Raw genomic sequence first — 22,636 nt, forward strand, 5'->3', positions numbered from 1 at the left:
AGTCAGCGCAGACTGTTTGAATTCGCCTCAGGTGGAGGTAGCAGTTTTTGAAGCAAGGAAACCAAATGACCACAGGTAAATTAACTAAATCACTATTTAGCGTTAATGCTGCTGAAAATGCCTGGCCGAGTTTGTGATATTTAGGCAGGGAGCTCTGGAAAATGTATTCACTGGAAAACAGTAACTCAGCGAGTGATAATTAACTTTACCTATCATGATGGCTTCAATATCTTGAATATCATGTACTGCTTCCTCAATGTTGGCGTTACACTACTATTGTCGTGTGTTTATGTTGGCTGTGAAATATGGACTGAGGTTATTATATAGTTCTCTGGGTCTGCATCTTATCTGAGGCTCCGAGTTAGGGTTAGCTAGCTGGATGCTGTCACCAATCACAGTAGGGATGAGTGATGCTAACCTAGACGCTTACTTGAGTTAATAACATTGCTTTTGCATACAGCTCGCGATAATGACATTCCCATTACCTTTTTGAAAGTTAATGATAACCTTCACAGCTGTCCACTATGATGTAATACATGTAATAAATGTAATGTAGTGGGTTAATGTTAACTACATTTAGCAAGTGTTTTGGACAAGGCAAACTGTTGTAATTATCATTAGGAGGATGGGTTAGGGCCATGTTTCTTCATGTAATAGGCAAAGGTTAATGCTGGTTAACAGGTGCAGACAGTCAGTGGCTAACGGAACTTAGCTAAAATTAACACAAAAATTAACACATGATTGAGTGAAGGTTCGTATTAATATATTTATCCATAAAACCATTACTGTACACAAGAAAAAGCAAAAACGTGCGATAACAGTCCAGTTTACATGACATTAAATGCACCACTATCTTCGTTAACTTTGGCTTACTTGTTTGTAGTGCACGCTGGATCATAAGTTGGTTACTCAGTTTTTTGGATGTTTTAAATGTCTACTTTGATAAATATATGAGTTATTTGAGTCATTTACTTCGAGGAATAATCACCTCTTTAACAGTTCTATCAATACATTTCTGAACACCTTCTTATGTATAAATAAAGGAGATACCATGTTGACATATTTATTTATAATGGGGTATATTTGACATTTTCAAAGGGTAAAAATATCCCTGAAAATATGAACCCATTTCTGAAATAATATTAAATGAAAAAAATGAAACCATCCTTTGAGTTCAAAAAGAACCCATTTGCTGGGTTAGCTTAGCCTAAAATATGTTTTGTCCTATATTTACCCAGCCGTTGAGCTAAAAATAACCAAATTTGGGTTTTTAACCGTGTTTTTAGTTCTAGCTTTTAGTGTATAGTTGTCTGTATAAGGCTTTGTTCTTAAGACTGCAGGCTCTTTACTTTTTAGACTTGGTCTAGAAATTAGTCATAGTTCTTAATTTTGGACATTTACTAGGCCAAGCTGAACTGATTTTTATGAAATTGCTTGCACTGTTTGCAGCAACAGCTACCATATGATCAGTATTCATGACCTGTCATTAAATTGTATTACAACATGACAGCTCTTGAGCAATCAACATATCAAATAACAAATAGCTTATTTAATGAAATATTTCATAAGTACTGTGTATTAAATAAAACCATGAATATGAAATCAAATCAGTGCTATTGAGAAGAAGTTACTTATAGATCTGTCCCAATTCATTTCAATTTGACCCTCCAGTGCTTATAATGAATATTCCATGACCAATGTATTACATACATAGTCCCAGAAGCAATAAATAAGTTAATCTGCATTTATGACTGTTCATAATAAATCTTTTTAAAAAGTACTAATGCTCAAACCTAAAATTTGCTCTACATTGGTCAAAAATGAGATATATGACATTGTGATATTTTCTATAATCATACAGCTGCAATAGTTCTCATATTTACATCATTTGAACACCAAAAAGCTCATCAAATACAAGGCCACATGGCACATCAGCAATCAAGTTCATTCTGTACACACATACCGCTAAATTAATACTAATAGAAGCAAAGATGTGAGGGCCAGCTCTCCTCTTGTAAACAGGCCACACTACATTGCCACACTCCTTGAGAGACTGAGACTATTAGTATCAGATAGTAAGTCCAACAAGAAAAACATTTCTCGATGCAGTCACTGTAGAGATTCTTGTAAAAACAGCTACCAAGAAACACAGCCTATTGATTACACTGCCCTGTTGCAAGCATACTTTTTTTATTCATTCATTCATCCATCCACTAATTTATTTATTTGTTTGTTGATTATTTAAATAAGTAAATAAATAAATAAATAAATAAATAAATAAAGCACTTTCAGCACTTAATAAAAATGAGTGTGGTGTGGCACTTGGAATTTGAAATGTTCAATCAATTCTCCTGCAATAAAAATTAAATAAATAATAGACAATGCATTTTTTTTAAAACCACTCTGGTAAAAATGGTTTATTTCAATTACAAATGGGGCATTCGTTTGTGTATAAATAAATATAATGTTTCAAACACTGAAAGAAGCCCTTTGAAATAACTTTGGTGCCCATATGGCACGAGTAAGGAAGCTTCATTCTTAAAAACATACTCACATTTTATAGACTACACATTTACTTACACATTCAATATAACAATGGCTGATTCATTCAATTATTGTACGTTTCACCTATGACAGGCATGTTGCCCCTTAGCCACTTTGTCTCCCTTGTCTAATATATGAATAAATTTAACACACTACTATACCACTTAATCACAGCTTAAAAATCACATGGCAATAAAACATCTAGGGTCAATGGAAACAGGAATGTGGGGAAAAACAAAAACCTCAAATCCAGTGTATACAAATCAACAATATAAATAATAATATAAAACACACACGCACAGGCCCTTGAGTCCTTGAGACTGGCCACTTTTATTTGTATGAAAAATGTACCGGTCTAGTCTGAGTTATATATGGAAGAGGAAATGTATGATAATTTTATGATACAATAAAAAAATATAAGAAGGGGACAGGCCACTGGGAGGCCATTCACATCCATTACCTCCATGCTAAACTCTGTGTGTTTTCCTGAGATCAACTACCTAAAGCACTAAGGGAAAAAAAAGCACCCATGATGAAAAGTTCTACTGGTTCTACTAGTCATGCTGCTATGACACAGATGGAGAAGGAGACTGAATTGGCTGGAGAAACTCTGCGGTGAAGATGGCCTCTGCATACTCTTCACAAACATCCTGGAACTCTCTTGCCACCTCAGCCAAGGCCTCCATGATCAGCTCCTCAGCCAAACTGAGAGAGAACAGACAGAACAAAATAAACACTAGCTCTCTTGTCTGTTTACATTAGGCTACAGTTTGTTCACATACTTTATTCCCAAGCAGAGGACTTTCTTTTTTTCTTCAGTCAGTATTATTGGTTTCTCCAAAAGCTGAAACCTGATGTGTTCCTTTCAGCCGACATTATGAAGCCCTAAGGCTGACCTTGTTATTTTTATTTATTTATTTATTTATTTTTACTTAGAGACAAACACAAACTAGAGATTCTCACTTCACTGCATTTCATGTGTGCAGTGCACAGAAGCAGAACACAACGGTCATAGGGTATTCAGTGTGCATGCTAGTCTCTTTAATCCCAGAGTGCACTGGGAGACAGAAGAAAGCCTATGTCCTGATGCAGTAGTACTTTTTTCACATGAATAGACAAACAACTGAGAATCATTTCAAATCTTAGAAAACCCTTACAGTTTGACTCGATGAGTATGGCTCACCAAGCTTTTCCTCCACTTTTCTTAATAAAAACAGACTTTCTGAATTTCCAGTACTGTCGATGGCGAGTCATCTTTCCTCGAGAGGTTGTATAGACAAGTTGAATAATACATTCATTATTCACTGCTGTGGGGAGCTGAAGACTAGTTGGGCCGGTGGAAAAAACAATGACGCAGATGGTAAAGAAATCAGGCTAAATTTACTTTCTTAGTGTGAAAATATTCCAGACCAGATTAATCCTAATTTATAGTAAACTGCACATTGTTGAAGACAGTGTGGAGTATAGTCTTTTTGCTTTAAAGGCCATGGTTTGCACATCACTATGTGTAATACCAGTCAGCTATTTTCAAGCCTGACCATGGTGCATACCAGCTTACAGAGGCTGATTCAGACTAGCTTTCAGATACCACTGAGGCCAGAGTGGAATATAGCAGGAAAACTTCCCAGATGCTGCTGTAGACACAGCATCCACTAGTATAGGATGGCTACTCATTGAAGCACTGTATAAGAACACTTTTGATCAGCTTCTGCACCATACCACCCACACTCAGTTCCTGAATCAACAATTCAGCTGAGCTACCAGGGCATCCACAAAAGTGCATTTTAAGAATTGGTATGTCATTAAATTGTAAAATATGCTACACATGATTATGATTGCGCATTTGTTAAGTCTAGCTTAAAAAAATCACTGAAGCTAGAAATGTGTAGCCTGTGTGCTGAATGTCTGTTAATTGAAGCACAGTTTGATGCACTGTTTGCTGTTATTTTATCAGCATTTTACTGCATTAATAAAAAAAAAACTAAAACAAAAAAAATAGTAATGTCCCGAATCAGTTTTTGCTTTGTCTATAGACAAGTTGATTAGTCGACTACGTTTTTGGATTATTAGTAAAAATTAATAGCCCTAGCCACAGTGTAGTGGGAATGCTCTAAGCATATCTTTGTTCATTTTATTCATGCAGTTTGGGAGTGAGTGTTAAATCAAGAGCATGTTACACTTAAGAGCTCTCTGCTGATCTTTAAAAATTCTGTTTACAATGCTAATGATGTGGTGGGTGTGCTTGAGAGTATATAGTTTTAGAGACATTTATGCACAGAGATCATACATCACAACAGCCTGAATAGAGTGACATTTGTATGAATAAATACAATGGCACAACGTCTCAGGTTCTTTTTCAGCCTCCAGGCTGTAAATAAAGTTTTATTGGTCGTGGCACTGTGGGAACAACAGCACATGCAATGAGTAATCTGTGGCTCCGCTTTGGCCGCAAACACTTTCGGAGTTATGACTAAAACTTAAATATATTTTCGACATATGAAATCCTTCTGCTCTTAAAATATTATATGCTTATATATTTCCACAGATAGTTCTATATGTCAGGGTCTTACCTTTCAGCTACAGCCCAGGGGTTAAAACTGCCCACTGCTGCATGGGAAACAAGGTGCAGATAGGAATCGTGCTCCTCCCTGTATCTCTGGATGTTCTTCTGAATGCAGCAAGGGACGTTCAGCTGAACCCCTCCTTTCTTTTGTGCTTGGTCTGTGGATGGACAGCTGGGAACAGCATCAGGTGGTTCCTCATCCATCAGGGAGCTTTCTGACCCTCCACTGAAGACACACACAAGACACTGGTTACTCTACACATATCATAGTTTAATTAACTCATCAACTTCTTAGAAATGGAAACAACACACTTGCATAGATGAAATTAAATTCAATAAGATCATTGTCATATGATAGTTGCTCTAAGCTGAGCTACAAGCTGAGAGCACTGCTGAAAGGCTCACAGTCATTGGCCAGTCATGCTGGTCACATGAAGTGAGTGTAGATGCATGTAAGGGCCCTTCTAGGCAAGGCTGCGTTACCATTCCCACTGTGCCCAAATCAATCATATAGAAGCTGGAGCACTTTCATTATCCAAATTTACACCCTTCACCGATGGTGGCAGTTATAATAGCCAGCACTAATAGCTACCTGAAGCCATTTGAGCTCGCTGGAGCATTGTGTGAAAGAGGCACTTACTGAAAGAAATCAAGCAGCTAAAAATTTCACACAAATGAGAAATTTAAATTACCTCCTTTAATAGTTCCATTTGATCAGAAGCTGAAAAAAAATCTCAATGGTAATGTAGATTAATTCAGGTGGCTTCTTGTAAGAAAAAAATGGTATGGATGTGAAGTTTGGCAGTGCAACAGATGACCATTTAATGCACTGAACTGAGTACAAGGCAGATAAACAGGAGCAGCAGAGGGATACTAGTATAAGAGATCAGGAAAAATGTTCAACAAAAGGCCCTGCTAACTGAGTCTGAAAACACAAATATAGGGGACACCAGAAACCATTTCAGTTTTATCTAGCCACTGGGTTTGAAGATGATGGTGTAGTGAGGGGATTTTTTAACAAAAAAAATGAAATGACTGAAACATTCTTCTTCAGAGTCAAGGCCAGGAGCGAGATTATAACCTACTTTCACTGGGGCACAGTGCGTGGGAGACTGATCTTCATCTGGGAGATTTATATTCAAAATAAGGCAGAGAAAAGAACAGTGCCTCAAACTATTAGATAGATAAGGCAGTGCTGCAGGCTCTCCACTGATCTGTTCAGGTGCGTTTCTGCAACTTTGTACATACTGTAATAAAATAATATTGGTCACCCCACTCATTCATAGTACATTCAAGGAAAGCAGTCCTTCATCATCCACTAAAATAACTGCATCTAACTGCTTTTCCACTGGATGTGTGGCTTGGTTCAGCACACTACATTGTCGCTATTTCTATTGCCACATGAGTTGAGCTGTACTTAAGTATCCCTGCTGGATTTGGTTGCCCTTCTTGCCCAGGTACTATGCAAGCTGAGCCTGGACATATAGGTAGGGCTAAAAATATTGCAGACGACCGATTGGTCTAATGTAGTCTTCACAGAATCATCCTGATTAATGCATGGCTGGAATTGTTTCTCTACAGGCACAAAAAAAAGTCTTCAGTAGGAGGCAAGTTTAATATCTGCCAAAGTTTCTCACGCTCTCAAACAGACTGCAAAGCAAACTCCCTATAATGGCAATCTGTTGTGCTACAACATACACTACATGTCCAAAACTCTGTGGACACCTGACCATCACATCTATATATGGACCTTCCCCAAAGGTTTTGCCACAAAAAGTTGGAAGCAAAGAATTGTATAGAATGTCTACGTATGCTGTAGTATTACAATTCCCAGTCACTGGAACTAAGAGGCCCAAACCTGTTCCAGAATAACAATACCCCGTGCACAAAGCAATGTCCAAGAAGACATGGTTTGCCAAGGTTGGAGCGGAAAACCTTGAATGGCCTGCACAGAGCCCTGACCTAAACCCCACTGAATATCTTTGGGATGAATTAGAAAGCTGACTACGCCCCAGGACTTCTCGCTCAACAGCAGTGCCTGACCTCACTAATGCTTTTGTGGTTGAATAGCCAAATCCCCACAGCCTTCCCGGAAAACTGGAGGTTATCATAACAGCAAAGGGGACTAAATCCATCCATCCATCCATCTTCTACCGCTTACTCCTTCTTCAGGGTCGCGGGGGAACCTGGAGCCTATCCCAGGGAGCATCAGGCACAAGGCGGGGTACACCCTGAAAAGGGTGCCAGTCCATCGCAGGGCACACAATCACACACTACGGACACTTTAGACACGCCAATGAGCCTACCATGCATGTCTTTGGACTGGGGGAGGAAACCGGAGTACCGGGAGGAAACCCCCGCAGCACGGGGAGAACATGTAAACTCCGCACACACATGGCCCCGGCAGGAAGCCTGGACCCTGGAGGTGTGAGGGGAACGTGCTAACCACTAAGCCACCGTGCGCCCCAGGGGACTAAATCTGGAATGTAATGTTCAAAAATCATATATGGGTGTGATGGGTCAGGTGTCTACAATGTTTTGGCCATATAGTGTATGTGTGTAATTCTGCCACATCATTTTAAATGGTTTCTGATCACTAAACAGAAGCTAGGACCATTATCTACTCCTACACATTTACTTTGGATAACCTTCCTGCATATGCCAAAAGCACGATCATCAAGGAAGAGATCAATCCCACAGTGATAGAAATGTTTCCTCATGCAATAAATGTGATCAGTCAGAATAACTTTGTACAGATTAGGAGTGATTTCCCTCTAAGGGGAAAAGAGGACCCAAACCATTCCAGCAAAATATCTCACACACAAACAGGGTCCCTGGTTTTCTCTTATGCCACCGGTCTACTCTTCTATTTCCAAGTCTGTTTCCTATTCTCCTGAGTATATTGCACAGAAAAAAAACATCACACAGATGAGTCCTTTAAGTGTCTGTATTTCTGCTGGGTGAATGATTGCTAGGAGAGTACTTATGCCTCAAAGTGCACAATTACAATAGTGCTTGTTCTGCAAGTATCCTAATCAATTTCACCAGAGCTGCCACAGTTTTTTCCCTGGCCTGGCAACAGTACAAAGGAATAAAGAGTCCTCACTCAGTGGGAAGACCAGTGAGAATCAATATTTGTGCTACAGCCACTAGGACAGATTCTGAGTTCAGGTTAAAGCTTATTTGTCTGGATGTTATCCATTTCATTGAGTACAAATATTAACTACACTATAGACACTTGATATACAATACATCTTGTTCAAATTTCCTTCAATACAAGGCATTTAAATTTTTTTAAAGATGGTCAGATCTGTTGGTTTCCTGTCACACTGATATTGTTGGAGATGTTTTCTGAAATAGAATGACTGGATTATTGATGACTCTCTTTGTCGTTTTAGTGAAAAAGTATAACAGAGGGGGCAAAGCCAATCAGAGAAGGCCACTGGCTATATACAGGCCCCACAGGCAAAGGATCCACATCCATTCACACAGAGAAAAATACAAGAGACGCTATCACATCCAACACAGAGTACAGGAGTAAAGAGCTCAACAACCATGACAATATTACAACAGCAGGCCATAGGCAGTGGAAAACAGAAAATATTTAGAAACACTGGGTTTAAATGCTCTCTTGGCACAAAGCCTCCATTTTTTGTGAAACTAACAGAAGATGCTGCATTCAGCAGAGAGTGCTTATTAAAGATTTAAAAGCCTGAAAAACATACACTACTGAGAGCTATATATAACATGCTGAGCCACCAAATTAGAACTAAACTTCTTAGTATCATCAGAGGTTTGAACAGTGTGGGTTCTAAGGAAAGGAGCATTTTTTTTCATCTCTTAATGATACTGTTAAATCCCGTCCACTAAATCTTGCTAAAAAAAAAAAAAGAGCCTGTTTCACTTAGTCCCATAGTGTCTCTAACTCTCCATTTTGCTCATTCTGTGTTGTTTTGGGGTCCAAATTATCTGAAGCAGCACCAGCTGCAACCAGGCAAAGGCACAAGCCAGTCACAAGTTTTTTCACTCTTAGCTGAAATACAGAAAGCTGACTGCGTAAATGCATTGGTTATGTTACGGACTACATTTTCTTGCTGCTGTTTTTCCCTTCACCAAACATTATAGTGCATAAACAGAACCTGCTAACACACTATTTCATTACCTTACTGATTACTGCAAATTACTCAAGGGATTTTGCTTGTTAGATTTATAATACATTAGGTTGGTCTAATACATTATTTGTATGATGGGTTTAATGGTGCATTATATCATAAGCTCAATTTAAGTATACCCATAATCATTTAATCATTCCTTTGAATACATTATCCTTCATTCATAGTTTTCTACAGACAGATGGGTAGAAAAAAAAATTCTGAATGTTAAAACATCTATAACAGCTATTATTGATTAATCAAATGGAGGGAAGGAGAGCATGTGTGCCAAATTGAGCAGCCAGAGTCCTTATGGTGTGTCATGTCAGGACTCTCAGACGCTCACAGTTACTTACCCAGTCTCCACTGGCCTCTGTAGGACAATGTCTCCTGTAGTGGAGAGTCTCTGAGCTGGTTTGGTTAGTCTTATAGGTTGTGGAGATGCAGGCCTGGAGATATTATGCTTTCTCTGGGCTCCTAAATCACCAACATAAGAGCAATAATTGCGACAACAACGGTGCCACCTGCTGGACAATACTATCAAATCAACTTGGAAATAGTAAAACTCTTTGTAAAACTGTTTGCAAAAATATACAGACACACAATGTACTTTGATGTACTTTTGAAGTACACTTCCACGTACAAGATTTTATATTATATATATATATATATATATATATATATATATATATATATATATATATGGTGCTTTTATAATGGGACAGGATGTAGTATGCTGTATAAATAGTAACAAAAGTCAACAATATATACAATACTCAGATCTCACAAATACTGTATATCCATGTATTCAGGCCAATATATTTTGTATATTTTGCAAGGAATGCTCATAGAATCAGTATAATGATGTATTTCACAGGCCATGACAAGAAAGCTTCATGACGTTTATCAAATAGTGAGAGATACTGTATGCAAGGTGTGCAAACAAAGTCAAGTAACCTTTGACAATGTGCAAAAAAAAAGACTTATTGTGCATAAGCGAAGACCTAATAAGTGTTTTTTTGTTTTTTTTAAATGTCTAAAAAATATAAATCCTGCTGTAGGAAAATACATTGTAAACTTCTGAGAAACTGAACAGGCATTAATTAGACAATACACTCCTTTTTATACCTGTAGGTCTGTGTTTTTCTGGCTAACATCTAACACTGAATTATTCATCTTTCATTTTCACCTGTGTCCATGTCCCAGAGAAGAGGGTCAGAGTAAGAAATCATAGCAAAACGCCGCCGCACTTCCTCCTCGTCTTTCTAAACAAGGAAGCAAATAAGAACACAAAATATACATTCAGACAGCTATTTCAGCGGTTCACTTTAATCAATACAGAGCTCTCAGCTCTGTGTGTGACTGTTATACTATGGTCAACTCAGATTAAGTGAACAAAAAGTTTAAGCAAATTGTTACAAAGCATCAATGGTGCTTAACTCACACACTTTAACAGTTTAATTTATGATGTAGGGGAAAAAATGAAATGGTAAAATGGCAGCTGGCAGCTACTCCCTAACAGTAGAATGAATATATTTAAATATTAAGGTATAAATAAAGTATTAATATGTTGGGGAGAAGCAAGAGCAAAAAAGTTCTGACCTCTATCTCCTCCATGCGCAGTAGCATATTGTCCAGCATGGGGTCCTGCAGTAGTGCGTCATGCTCCCTGTCCTCCCTCTGCACAGCGCCAGCTGTGGCCTCCACATCTGTACTCACTGCAGCCTGAGTTCAAACAAACGCATAAGCACAGCTTGACAGTAGTACATAGGTCTTCACTCACAGGGCCAAAAATGGGAAAGGATAATGGTTCATTCGATCCTGATATTTTTCAATCAATCATTCCTGAGTTTAATCGGTCAAAATCTGTATTTATGTCACTTCTACATACAAGTCTTTTTTTTTATTTGATGTAATTGTTTAGCTGCCTAACAAATGGAACAGCAGAGACCCCTACTGGTTTAGTCTAATTTACTTTTTTATCCCTCATTTAGTGCTGCCTGTTGATTAAACTGACCCTTTGGTACAGTCTTCTAAATCTAAACCTCACTCTTAAATAGATCTCTGAAAAAGTCTATGTCCACCCTGACAATGACGTTATTACCTAAATAACAGTCACTAAAAAATAAAGGGCAGTGTACAGAAGGGTACATGACAACACCATAATCCTTCCAAGACAAATGAAATACACCTACAGAAACATTTATGAAGGCTTCTTCCAACTGACATCAGCTGTCTACTAATGACTACTTTTGACGGTATTAATGACCGATCAGCACCGTCAAGTTAGTCAAGTGATAGATATTTGTTGATATGAGTTAGGACACTTTCTGAGCCAAAATCTGTTCTGAAACATCATGACAATAGTCTTTCCAGCTCAGCAAACACATGCTGTTCATGATGTGGCATGCTAAACATGTCAATTTGAGATTAGAGAAAATATGCACAAGTATGTCATCTAGTCATCATCGTCATGGTTACACTATATGACCAAAAGTTTGTGGACATCTGACTATTACACCCATGTGTGCTTGTTGAACATCCCATTCCAGTTAGCCCCCCTTTGCTGTTATAATAACCTCCCCTCTTCTGTTAAGGCTTTCCACTAGATTTAGGAGCATGTCTGTGGGGATTTGCTCATTCAACCACAAGTGCATTAGTGAGGTCAGGCACTGGTGATGGGCAAGTAGGTCTGAGATAAAGTCGGCATTCCAGTTCATCCCAAAGGTGTTTAGTGAGGTTGAGGTCAGGGCTCTGTGCAGGCCACTCAAGATCTTCCACTCCAACCTTGGCAAACCATGTCTTTATAACCCTCACTTTGTGCACAGAGGCAGTGTCATGCTGGAACAAGTGAATATATAATTCCATGATGGAATCCTTCTGGCTACACACATAAACAAGCTGTCCTCTGAAGGCACCAGATTCAAAATTACACACTAAATACTATACAAGTGTATTTATTATGTTGTGGCTATTTATTTGACGGCACTGAAATGCAAGCATATATTCTAAATGATCCATTTAATTCTTTCAGTGTTGTTTTCTACACTAAATAGCATTGTTTGTTTCTTTGTCTCTTCCCTGCAAATGATAATCCACTGATTGATGGTCAATTGTATTTATTTTGCACCTGGCATATACACGCATATAAGTATTCTTGACCTCTTATTCAAATTACCAAGTGCCCCATTACTGCGTCATTGTATTATCATATTGACCACAAAAATAGTTGCCTTATACAGACCCCTCCCAAAAAAAATTAGTTTAAAAAAATAACATAATTTGTGTCTTCCCATAAATATGTGAATGCTATTGCTCTGACTTTGATATAATTCAAATTATTAATTATTTTTTAAAAGTATACTGTTTAAAATGAGAACTTTAAGGATTACTAAATACCGTTTACATTTCACAAAAACGCATACGTGCTTTAGCGAGTTCGCAAAACGTGTGTGAACAGCTCACAGATGTAAATACGGGCTCTCTTCTTCTTCTCAGTGATGAGTGAATGTCAGAAACGGAAAGTTGTGCAGTGCCATCTTGTGTACGGGGGTATTTCTGCTTTTCAATAAGCGCCATCTACTGTCAGGGAGTGAATTTACACTTTGATTCAGTGTGGCGCTCGTGTTTAACACCTGGGTGTGAACACACAAAAATGCAACGAAAAACGGAGCATTTAACGCGCTGCGAAATCAGTCCTGTTGTGAACAGGCCCTTATTACTGATCAGCAGCCTGCCCCAACATACGCTGTGTACGAGATGAACTGCTTTGGTCCCAACCCTCACCAACATGCTAGAGAGAATATCAAGTCATGAGTCATAACACGAAACTGCATGCATTATAGACCTGCAATGATTCTAACGACTGGAAATCATAACAAGCATGAAGCCCAAATCATAATGATGTAGACATTCTTTGTTTTGGGTTTGGTCGTATACCTGTCCCAATTTATATAAATTGGACAGTCTGACACTGTACACAGGCATTTTAGCACCCAGACTGTTATATCAGTGATTTCATATGCGCAACAAGGCTCCAAAATCCTGATGATTGTAATTTACAATGATTTCTTTCAACAGTTACCAGTTACCTGCACACAATCCAGTAGAAGTTGGAGTCTTTCTCTAGTTGCTTGCTCTGCTCCCTCATTCCACTGTGTTGGAGAGCCCGCTTCAGCCCTATTAAACAAATACCCAAAAGTAGGTAAAGATCAAGGACATGCTCTCCTTCACACACAGACAAACATTCCCATATGCCATTGGCCTGTGATGCTCCTGTACCTGAGTCTGTGAATATCCCCCATTTCCTCTTGACTAAATTGGTTCAGTTCTCTCTGTCTGTTTTCTGCTACTGTATCCAGCCAGGCTTGCCTGCATTGCATAAACAGACACATAAAATCACACGTTCTGCCATTACCTAACTGCTTATGGACTACACTAACATTATATCAGTCACATGAGATTTAGTTTAGGAAATTCTGTTAATTGTGCCAGACTAAATTTAATTTCAGCAGACATCTACAAGTAACTTATGGCTATGGTTAATTTGTAACTAGATTCAAAAGCTTAGCCTGTGGCTTTCAGCTACACAATGAAATGAATTCATAATTGAAATTACTTAAACTAATATAATCTGTGCTTCCCACAGGAATAGTCAAGGTAATTTATTTTTCTTATCCTCTGTACAGTTAAAGACATCACAACTGTTCAATTAATAACAGGATAATAATAAGAAAAAGAACAGGTCATTTTTACAGTGGAAAAGGGATAGGTTTTAGCATTGTCAAAGCCAAATGCACAACATCATCTCTTAAAATCATAGCTCTGTGTTTTGGAATAATGGTAAACAGAGGTGTAAGGGTTCACAGAGACCTCCTTTGCAAAGTGGCAAGAAATTTAAGATATGTCTCATAAAAAATAAAAAAACCCCACAAATTTTAAAGTGTAAAAAGAAAAGTTTAAAACAATGCACAGAAACCAGCCACCTGCTCACCATAATCTACACAATCTGTGAATATAAAACTGTGACGTATGTAGACTGAAATGTGTCTGACCTGAGGGCCCCATTTTGCGCGTCTCTGATGTTTTCAGTGCTGGTCTTTCCCTGGCTTTGGCTTTTGGCTTGTGCACCGGTGGGCTGTGAGGAGTTCTTTACTGGGGAGAAGAGACACCTCGGCTCCGGTCTGCTGGACACAGCTCTGCTAAAACAGATACATTTTTTACTGATGCATTGTGAGAAAAAAAAATTATGCTGAATAAAAGTTAAGAACAGCAGATAAATAAACATATATATATATATATATATATATATATATATATATATATATATATATATATATACACACACACACACACACACACATACATACATATATACACATACATATATACGTAATTAGGTCTATTAAAGCTAACTTTAGCTCAAACACTTATACAACCCTTTAGTACAATAAAGACATATAATAATTGATATATGAAAGAGATATCATGTAATGCTACATATATTTGAAATTAATAAAATATAGAAGCCTTTAAAAATGGAGGCAATTAACTTGAAAATTAATTAATGGTTTTTCTATCAAATTTTTTTCAGTATTGTGTAATATATTGCATGACATTCATACAGCAAAAGAGATTTAAAAAACAAAAAGAAAAAAGAAAAGAAAAAGAAAAGAACTATCTATAGAAAAGAACTATCACCAAATGAGATCCCAAGTGTGCTGAAAAGGAAGAGGTTGCACATTTTTCTAGGATGCATTTGTAGATTGGACCATGATAGGCTCTTAGGATTAAATATGTTATTGCATTCTAAATAATAACACAGATTTCCCTCTTTTTCAAAATAATCTGGCAAAATTTCAACAATAAGACTTGCACCTCAACAGGATTGCTCATGTAAAATAGCAATGCTTTACAGCATATAAGGTGACCATGAATGTCAATTTACTCAAGCAATTCAATCACACACACACCGTGAGGTGGAGAAAGCACATGAGCATAAAGAGTGAAGTGTGTGCTTTTTTACGTGGATGTGCTAGTGACTGACCGTTGCTTCACAGGAGAATGAGGAGATGTAGGGATCCAGGGCACTGATGCCTCTCTCTGTGGTAACTGACTTTCTCTGAGCTTGGATGAAACAGTGGGCTGCTGGAAAGCAGCATCACGAACATGAACACTTGGCTGTAGAAATTAAGGGAACAGAGTTAATCTTAAACACATGTAGTTAAAGCATGAATTTCCATGTTTAAAATCCGTTATATTTCATTCTAATAGAATGATCTCATGAATATGATCTCCCAAGTATGACCATGAACTCTTTTATTATTACCTAATACATACATTTTAAGTAGAGATGCACCGATGTATCGGCAGATACCGGTTATCGGCCGATACATCGGTGCATCTCTACTTAAAATGGCTATTTTTCACGCTATAGGCCTGTTTTATTTGTCTATTACCAAATTAGCCCTGCTTCTCTTGCTAATCAGGGTTTTTTCCCCTGATGAACCAGAGCGTTAAAGATGTAAAAATTCACTGGATCATATTTTTTGATGGTGAGCCCCAGTCTCACCTTGCGCTTGTCTGGATGGGCAGCACCACTAGATGATTTAGGGATGTCCATTTCTGGCCCTCTCCGACTCTCCCCCTCTCTCAGTTCCCACATGCGCACCAGGTTCTGGATCCCAGCCTTCAGAACCTCCTTGCGCTCTTGGTCGAAGATTTGTCCTGCTTTCAAACCCTGGCCCGCCGCTCTTCGGTCTGAGTAAATAGAACAAATAGTGCTAAGAACATTCCTTTACAATGTGTATGCTCTCCATATCAAGCATAACAAATATTTTTGTTTTAATAATTAAATTTAGCAATATGTCTACATTCTCAGTTTAGGAGACATTGCAGCTTGATTATTTAATAGTGTGTTAACAGAATGAAGCATGATAAAATGGTGGAAGTTATCAAAACTGAAAAATCATCACACGCCCAGTTGAAAGTCTCAAAGCAATTTTAAGGCACAGCTCAAAACTCAAGGAATGATTTATTAAATGTCTGCATGTATAAAAACTGAGTTTCTAGCAGTGTCCAAGAGTGGATTTTGGCTTTCACATTAGCAAAACAGCATGTCTTATCTTGCCTTAATGAGTATGCCATTTGGAGCTTTTCGGTGCCAAGTTCTAAATACAGGGTGAGGTCAGTCAGTGCAAAACAAATTAGCATTGTGAATTATTCATCACTGCAGCATGCATAAAATAGTACAACCAAAGATCAGGTATTAAAATTGAGGAAGGCCTGGTCCTCAAGTTATAAAATTATAATTAGCCTTAAAGAGAAAGTTTACTAAAATTGAGTTATGTTGTCTATGAGTTGTCTACACTCTTTATTTTACATTAACACTGTATTTTGAAGAGTTTTCTTGGCATGTCTGATCTCCTTTCATCACCATTATGCTCACTTTATAAACACTTACATTCTTTATAATTTATTTGTTTTTGACTAACTTCTTATTCCAGTTTTTTGAATGATTATGTCTGCATTAGTCATTTAACCTTGTGGAAAATACTGAGTTATATTTTCATGAGTAACCTTCTTCTTCTTATTATTATTATTATTATTAGACTTTCTTTAAAGAGATGGTAGCTTACTCTTTTTTGGAGCTGATGACTTCTTTGGTTGTCGGGCGTCTTTGGCAGTCTGGGCCTGGGGAAAACGAGGAAGGGACGTACTGCGTCCACTGACCCTGGAAGTCCTTTCTCTTACAGGAGAGATACTCTGCATACATGGCTCCTGCTGACTATCCTGCTTACTGAGCACCAAGTCCAGCGTCTGAGTGGGAATTGTAAGAAATAAGAGTTTAACATCACTGCCTTCAATGCACTCATACATGTGCATCTCATATCGAAGATATGAATATCATGGAAAAGTTCAATTTTTCCCAAAATTTAATTTAAAAAAGTGGAACTTTCTTATATTATAGATTCATTACACATAAAGTGAAATATTTCAAGCCTGTTTTTTTGTTTTAATCTTAATATTTAATCAAAAATCCAGCAGCTCAAAAAAATTATCATTTTTTGAGATGCACCTGTATATCAATCAGACATCCCAAAGGTGGATTCAGGAAAAAAATAACAATACATAAAGTCTGTCATTACTTCTAACTTCTGTAGGATGTCCAGTGTGGTCTCTGGTACAGCTGAGCCCTGGCTCGCATCCACCTTGGCAGAGCAGAGCGAAAGCTGGCGTATGAGCTGACCCAGCTCTTTACACTGGGCAGGTACTCTACTCTCAGCAGGGTCTGACAGCTGATGAATGAACGCCTTCATGGCTCGGACTGCCCCGCGATGAGCCGCTGCCAACCTGTTCACTGCCCTGCACTGAAAAAGATAACAAATAAAGCAATTTAGTCCCAGAAGAGTTCATTCTTACGCCATAAAACATCCTTAATGCCACCAACCACTTACCTTATTGGTAGGCCTTACACTCTGAGAACGCAGCTTGTCTAAATCCTCCTGAATTTCTTTCACCTAGATATATACATATAAATCATTAATATTATTGTATACAATAAATATTGCAATATAAGTCTACAGCAGCAGTGAAAATTTTGACACACCCAAAGTTTTGTTCTTGTTTTTTTTTATGGTTTAATCACTAATAGTGCAGTAGATAAAAACAAAAAGATGCAAATTGGCAATTAAATGAGGTCAAAATATTAAACAAGTCATTCAGTAACAACAAATTATTTGTATTTAAAGACTTATTAACTGACTTATAAAATAAAGTAGTGCATTATTAAAGCAATGTGTACTTGGAGGCTAAAAATAATAAAAGCCTCATGTGTTTTAATGTCAAGAATGCAACAAATGCCAAGAATGCAGCTGAAACAGAAATATATACAATAGACTATATACAGTCATGTAAAATTATAAATCAAAATATCACAAGTTAACATATACTCTATTGTTACTCCATTTTTTAAATTTAATTTGAAAAATCTATTTTAATTCCAGAAGAGATGCAAATGCACCCTATAGCAAATCTCCCTCAAAAACATTGTAACAATGCAAAAACTAAAGAGGGAAAGAGATACATTGGTTCTCAAACACACACTGAACGGGAAATGTTTAAAAAGCATAAAAGCATCCTTTCCGCAAGGGCACTTTAAACGTTAATTAAGCGCATATGAAATGTGTTGCATTGCAGATGTACTGACCTGCTGCTGCAAGACGTAGATAATCCGTGCAGAGCGAGCAGCCTGCTCCTGCTGGCGGATCTCGATCCTGCGCTTCTCGTCTGGCTCCACACTCTCCGCTATTCGTCCTGCAGAGGACAACACACTCTATCCATACAGACACTACACAATAAAAGTATTAAGAGATGTGACCAGCCTTACCCTTATTCACAAGCTGCTCTATTCTTTGGACGTAAGTCTCCAGCTCCTTCTGTAGTTTGCGGATCTCTTTGCTAAGCTGTGGCTCATTGCTGATGACTTTTATTCCAGGGTCTCTGCTTGGAGGAGACTGCTCTTGTTCAGCCTTAAACGGTTGAAAGAGCTTCTGAGGAGTATATACAAGCACCTGTTTGAATGACTTTGTCTGCATCTTTGGACTTCCTTCTTTTGTCCTCTGCCTAGTTTTAATGGAAAGCCCATTCTAGGTTTGAAGAAGAAACAACAAGCGTGGATTACTGTTCATTACATGACTGTTATATGCCGACATCTTCACGTAATTATTTCACATTTACCAAGTTACTGGTACCTGCTGATTGTCAGTTTTATTCTTATCTGGACTTGGAGGCCTCGCACTTGTCTTGTGGGACAGACTATTTATGGATTCCTGTCGTTTTCTGCGCAAGTCTTTTTTGGCTAGTCTCACTGCAGCCTGTAGTTGATCCTCAGAGAGAACAGAAAGGCGTAAGGAGCTGCTACAGCTCTCACCAGCATTCTGTCGCTCCCGATGAGCTATAAGCTTCTCAATCACAATAGGACCTGGAGAACCTACTTGAGTTGCTCGGTTCAGGACATTGGTCGGCAAGGAAAGATTAAACAAAAGCTGTGGGAAAGATGGCAGATAGAGGGTTAGTTAGATAGAGGGAAGTTGTTCTTATTGAAAAGCAATCATTTTTAAAGTAACGGAGTGAGATTCTCTTGGCTAAATTACTGAGTCATCTATAATAGACGTGTATGCAGTTTCACTCAGTAGTGATTGTACCCACTGTATTTTTTATCAGGTACAACTTCAATATAGGTAGTACAATATACTACCATGATGCAACACCCAACAATAGATAGTACACATAAGGTGCACAAACAACAGTGTGTACAAAATATACAATGCATACTCAGGACAATAAATACACAAGAAAGTGCACGCTAATTACATGGGACATTCATCCATTTTCAGTAACTGGTTTATTCTGGTCAGGGTCTCCGTGGATCTAGAGCCAATCCTGGTAAAACTGGGTGTATCCTGGATGGGGACAACAGTCCATCACCAGGCACCATGCACACACATTCACACTCAGTCACACCTATGAGCAAGTTAGTGTAGCCAATCCACCTAAAACACAGCATTTTGGTTTTATTTAGTACTACCCTGAATAAGTTATTTCACATAACTGATGTTTACATACAGTCCACAAGACACAATAATAACTGAATTTACACAAATGAACCAGGTCAAAAGTTGACGAAGATCAACGACTTTTTTGTGATAGTTATTTATGAGGCAGTTTTAGTGCTTAAGACAAACAAGGAACTCATTAACAACTATCACAAAACATAAAAACAGTCGTTGATCATTCAGGTAAGAACACACAGTATTAATAAACATTTTGCAGATTCTGCCAGGTGTATGTAAACTTATGACCTCAACTGTACATGCATATTCCTTGGAGGTGGGCGGAAACTGGAGAACCCTGAGGAAACCCAAGCAGATGCATCTTTTATGTGAAACCCCACACAGAAAACAGAAAAACAGATGGAGTAGTAAAAAGCATCTAATTGTACCATAATAAGAGTGTAACCAATAACTATATCACTCAGTACGTTTATATGGATTAACCCGATTAAGACAATACTCCAATTAAGAAACTACCATGTAAACAATTTTTATTACCTTAATCCGATTAAAGTCATACTTGAAGTAAACACAAATGGAATTAAGACATGTGGAGCACTCCTGCTTTAGTCACATTATGGAGGTGTATTACAGACATGTAAACACCTTAATCACATTATTAACGTCGTGTGAGAGTTTTGACCGCATTTTGCGACAGGACACGATCACACACGGTAGTGCTCAACCGTTTTTCGAAAAAAAAAAGAGAGCACGGCTACATCTGAAACCGCGTACTTACCTACTATAGGCCTGTAGTAGGCGAAAGACCTGCATCTCGGCTACTATATAGACGGTAAGTACGCGGTTTGGGACGCAGCCCACGGCTTCAAGCAGTCGTCTATTAGCACGTATAGCATGACAAATAATGAGCCGCACTTGAAGCGTTCGTAATTTTTTTTAAATAAAAACACCCATAACTGTATGTTGATACGTGAAATTCTGCAGGGAACGTCGGACGGCGTGGCGCGGTGACGTAATGACTTGTACTGTTAATCGAACTAAGTTCTAGAACATGTAAAACGGGTACATGAAAGGAGTATTCTAAAAGCGACTGATGTAAACACCTGAATCACAATATTGTCTTATTCAGAGTAAGGTCAATAATTAGATTACTGCTGTCCATGTAAACGTAGTCAGTGTTACTAACCAAATAGTATCTGATGGACTACAGGCAGTGATTGACCTTATAAACTAGGCAGTGACCGTGAGTGTGGGTATAAAGTATGTGTACCTGCATGCCTTGCTTCACACATAACTTACTTTTACTCGGTAATTAAACTAGTATGAGTTCACTTCCGGTTTACCTGCGTTTGAGGTCGAGGGATCCGGTCTAAACTGTCCTTTTTAACCCATGCTCCATTCTCCATGTAGTTATGTATGTCCCCAGCTGCTCTCACTGGGGATCCCCTCTGATAATCTGTGCTCATCGACACGGAAGTCACAAATCTGGCTCCAACCTACAACCTTCAGTTGTCAAAAACACGACTAACTAGCTAGCTAACAAGCAAAGTGAAAACTAGTCAGCAAACTAAAGCGACAATTGTAAAATATTATACGATCGCCCTATTCTCCCGATTGATTGATCACTACGAGCAATAATTATTTAGCTAGATAACACAATTAAACGTTAATGTAGACAAAGCTTCAGTTTAAAACGCCGCCATGACAACAACATTGTTCTTCTTGGACTGAGTATAAGGTTAACGGTGGAAGTGCGACACCGCCGCCTAGCGGTTACAAACTGTAAGCGCAGTATGGAGCTGTACACAAATGTTGCTCAGCAGTTTAATATGGTGCCTTTTAAGCACTTAATGTAAAATACTGCAGTCTGTAAATCCATATCTCTGAAATAAGGATTAATTTAAATTAAAAAAAACATTATTATAGCCTATTATATATCTTATATCTCCTTCCCACTTCCACCCACGTGTGTGCCACACATGATCTTATGGAGATGTCAGTGATCCTGACTCTCTGCTCTCTGACTTGCCTGATCCATCCTGATGCCCTACCTCTGGATAGGGTTCTCATCAACTGGAGGCTACATTCTGTCACTGAGGACGACCCCAAGCAGCACAGCCTGGAGATTGCTGAGGATGGTGTTGCTTGAAGTAACATGGAAATGGTTTTGGACCTCAATTCCACATGGACATTCTTGCTGTGATTATGGTTGCTGCTATGGCCCTATGACTGCAATTACCACATACCATTTTGCACTCAGGTCTCCTTTGGTGAACAGTGGACTAGTTCAACAAATCAGACTTCATATAAAAACCATAATGAACTTTCTTTTACTTTCACACTATCCACTGTTACCCAGATGAGGATGGGTTCCCTTCTGAGTCTGGTTCCTCTCAAGGTTCCTTCCTCATATCATCTTAGGGAGTTTTTCCTTGCCACTGTCGCCACCGGCTTGCTCATTAGGGATAGTCACACACTTAAAATCTGTATCCTGTGTTTATATGTTTCTGTAAAGCTGCTTTGAGACAATGTCCATTGTTAAAAGCGCTACACAAATAAAATAAAATTTAATTGAATTGAATGTGTGCGTGGAGTTTGCATGTTCTCTCCGTGCTTCCTAGGGGTACTCTGGTTTCCTCCCTCAGTCCAAAGACATGCGCTGTAGGCTGATTTTTATTTCCAAATTGTCCGTAGTGTATGAATGGGTGTGTGAGTGTGTGTGCGATTGTGCCCTGCAATGGGTCGGTGCCCTGTTCAAGGTGTCCACCTCCTTGTGCCGCGATTCCCCTGGGATAGGCTCCAGG

At 38.4% G+C, this 22,636-nt stretch overlaps 1 protein-coding gene across 7 annotated transcripts; it reads right to left on the reverse strand.

Annotated features, from left to right (window-relative positions):
- Positions 1-1,726: 1,726 nt before the first annotated feature.
- Positions 1,727-21,742, reverse strand: kiaa0753 (KIAA0753 ortholog). Of its 7 annotated transcripts, XM_053647418.1 has the most exons (20): positions 21,176-21,240; positions 20,121-20,169; positions 19,633-19,811; positions 19,254-19,304; positions 19,011-19,133; positions 18,647-18,905; positions 18,467-18,573; positions 17,715-17,777; positions 17,406-17,627; positions 16,896-17,076; positions 15,830-16,017; positions 15,305-15,438; positions 14,313-14,459; positions 13,540-13,629; positions 13,350-13,437; positions 10,861-10,983; positions 10,448-10,523; positions 9,615-9,735; positions 5,115-5,333; positions 1,727-3,249 (listed from the first exon to the last, which is right to left on the reverse strand). In XM_053647418.1, exons 3-20 carry the CDS (start codon positions 19,639-19,641, stop codon positions 3,111-3,113), a joined length of 2,340 nt encoding a protein of 779 aa, XP_053503393.1. In that variant the 5' UTR covers positions 19,642-19,811; positions 20,121-20,169; positions 21,176-21,240; the 3' UTR covers positions 1,727-3,110. The 7 variants fall into 7 exon arrangements, with proteins under 7 accessions (XP_053503393.1, XP_053503390.1, XP_053503392.1 ...); XM_053647415.1 differs by having other exon boundaries at positions 19,011-19,304; XM_053647417.1 differs by lacking the exons at positions 19,633-19,811; positions 20,121-20,169 and having other exon boundaries at positions 21,176-21,742.
- Positions 21,743-22,636: the final 894 nt, after the last annotated feature.

The sequence above is a fragment of the Ictalurus furcatus genome, chromosome 17 (assembly GCF_023375685.1).
Source record: "Ictalurus furcatus strain D&B chromosome 17, Billie_1.0, whole genome shotgun sequence".
Taxonomy (NCBI): domain Eukaryota; kingdom Metazoa; phylum Chordata; class Actinopteri; order Siluriformes; family Ictaluridae; genus Ictalurus; species Ictalurus furcatus.

Coding starts and splice junctions, on each gene's coding strand:
- kiaa0753 (XM_053647411.1), bottom strand. CDS start 21,298: ATGAGCACAGATTATCAGAGGGGATCCCCAGTGAGAGCAGCTGGGGAC. Junction 13,630..14,312: donor GCGCAAAATGGGGCCCTCAG/GTCAGACACATT, acceptor TATGCAATGCAG/GCAAGCCTGGCTGGATACAG. Junction 5,334..9,614: donor CAGAGGCCAGTGGAGACTGG/GTAAGTAACTGT, acceptor GTGTGTCTTCAG/TGGAGGGTCAGAAAGCTCCC.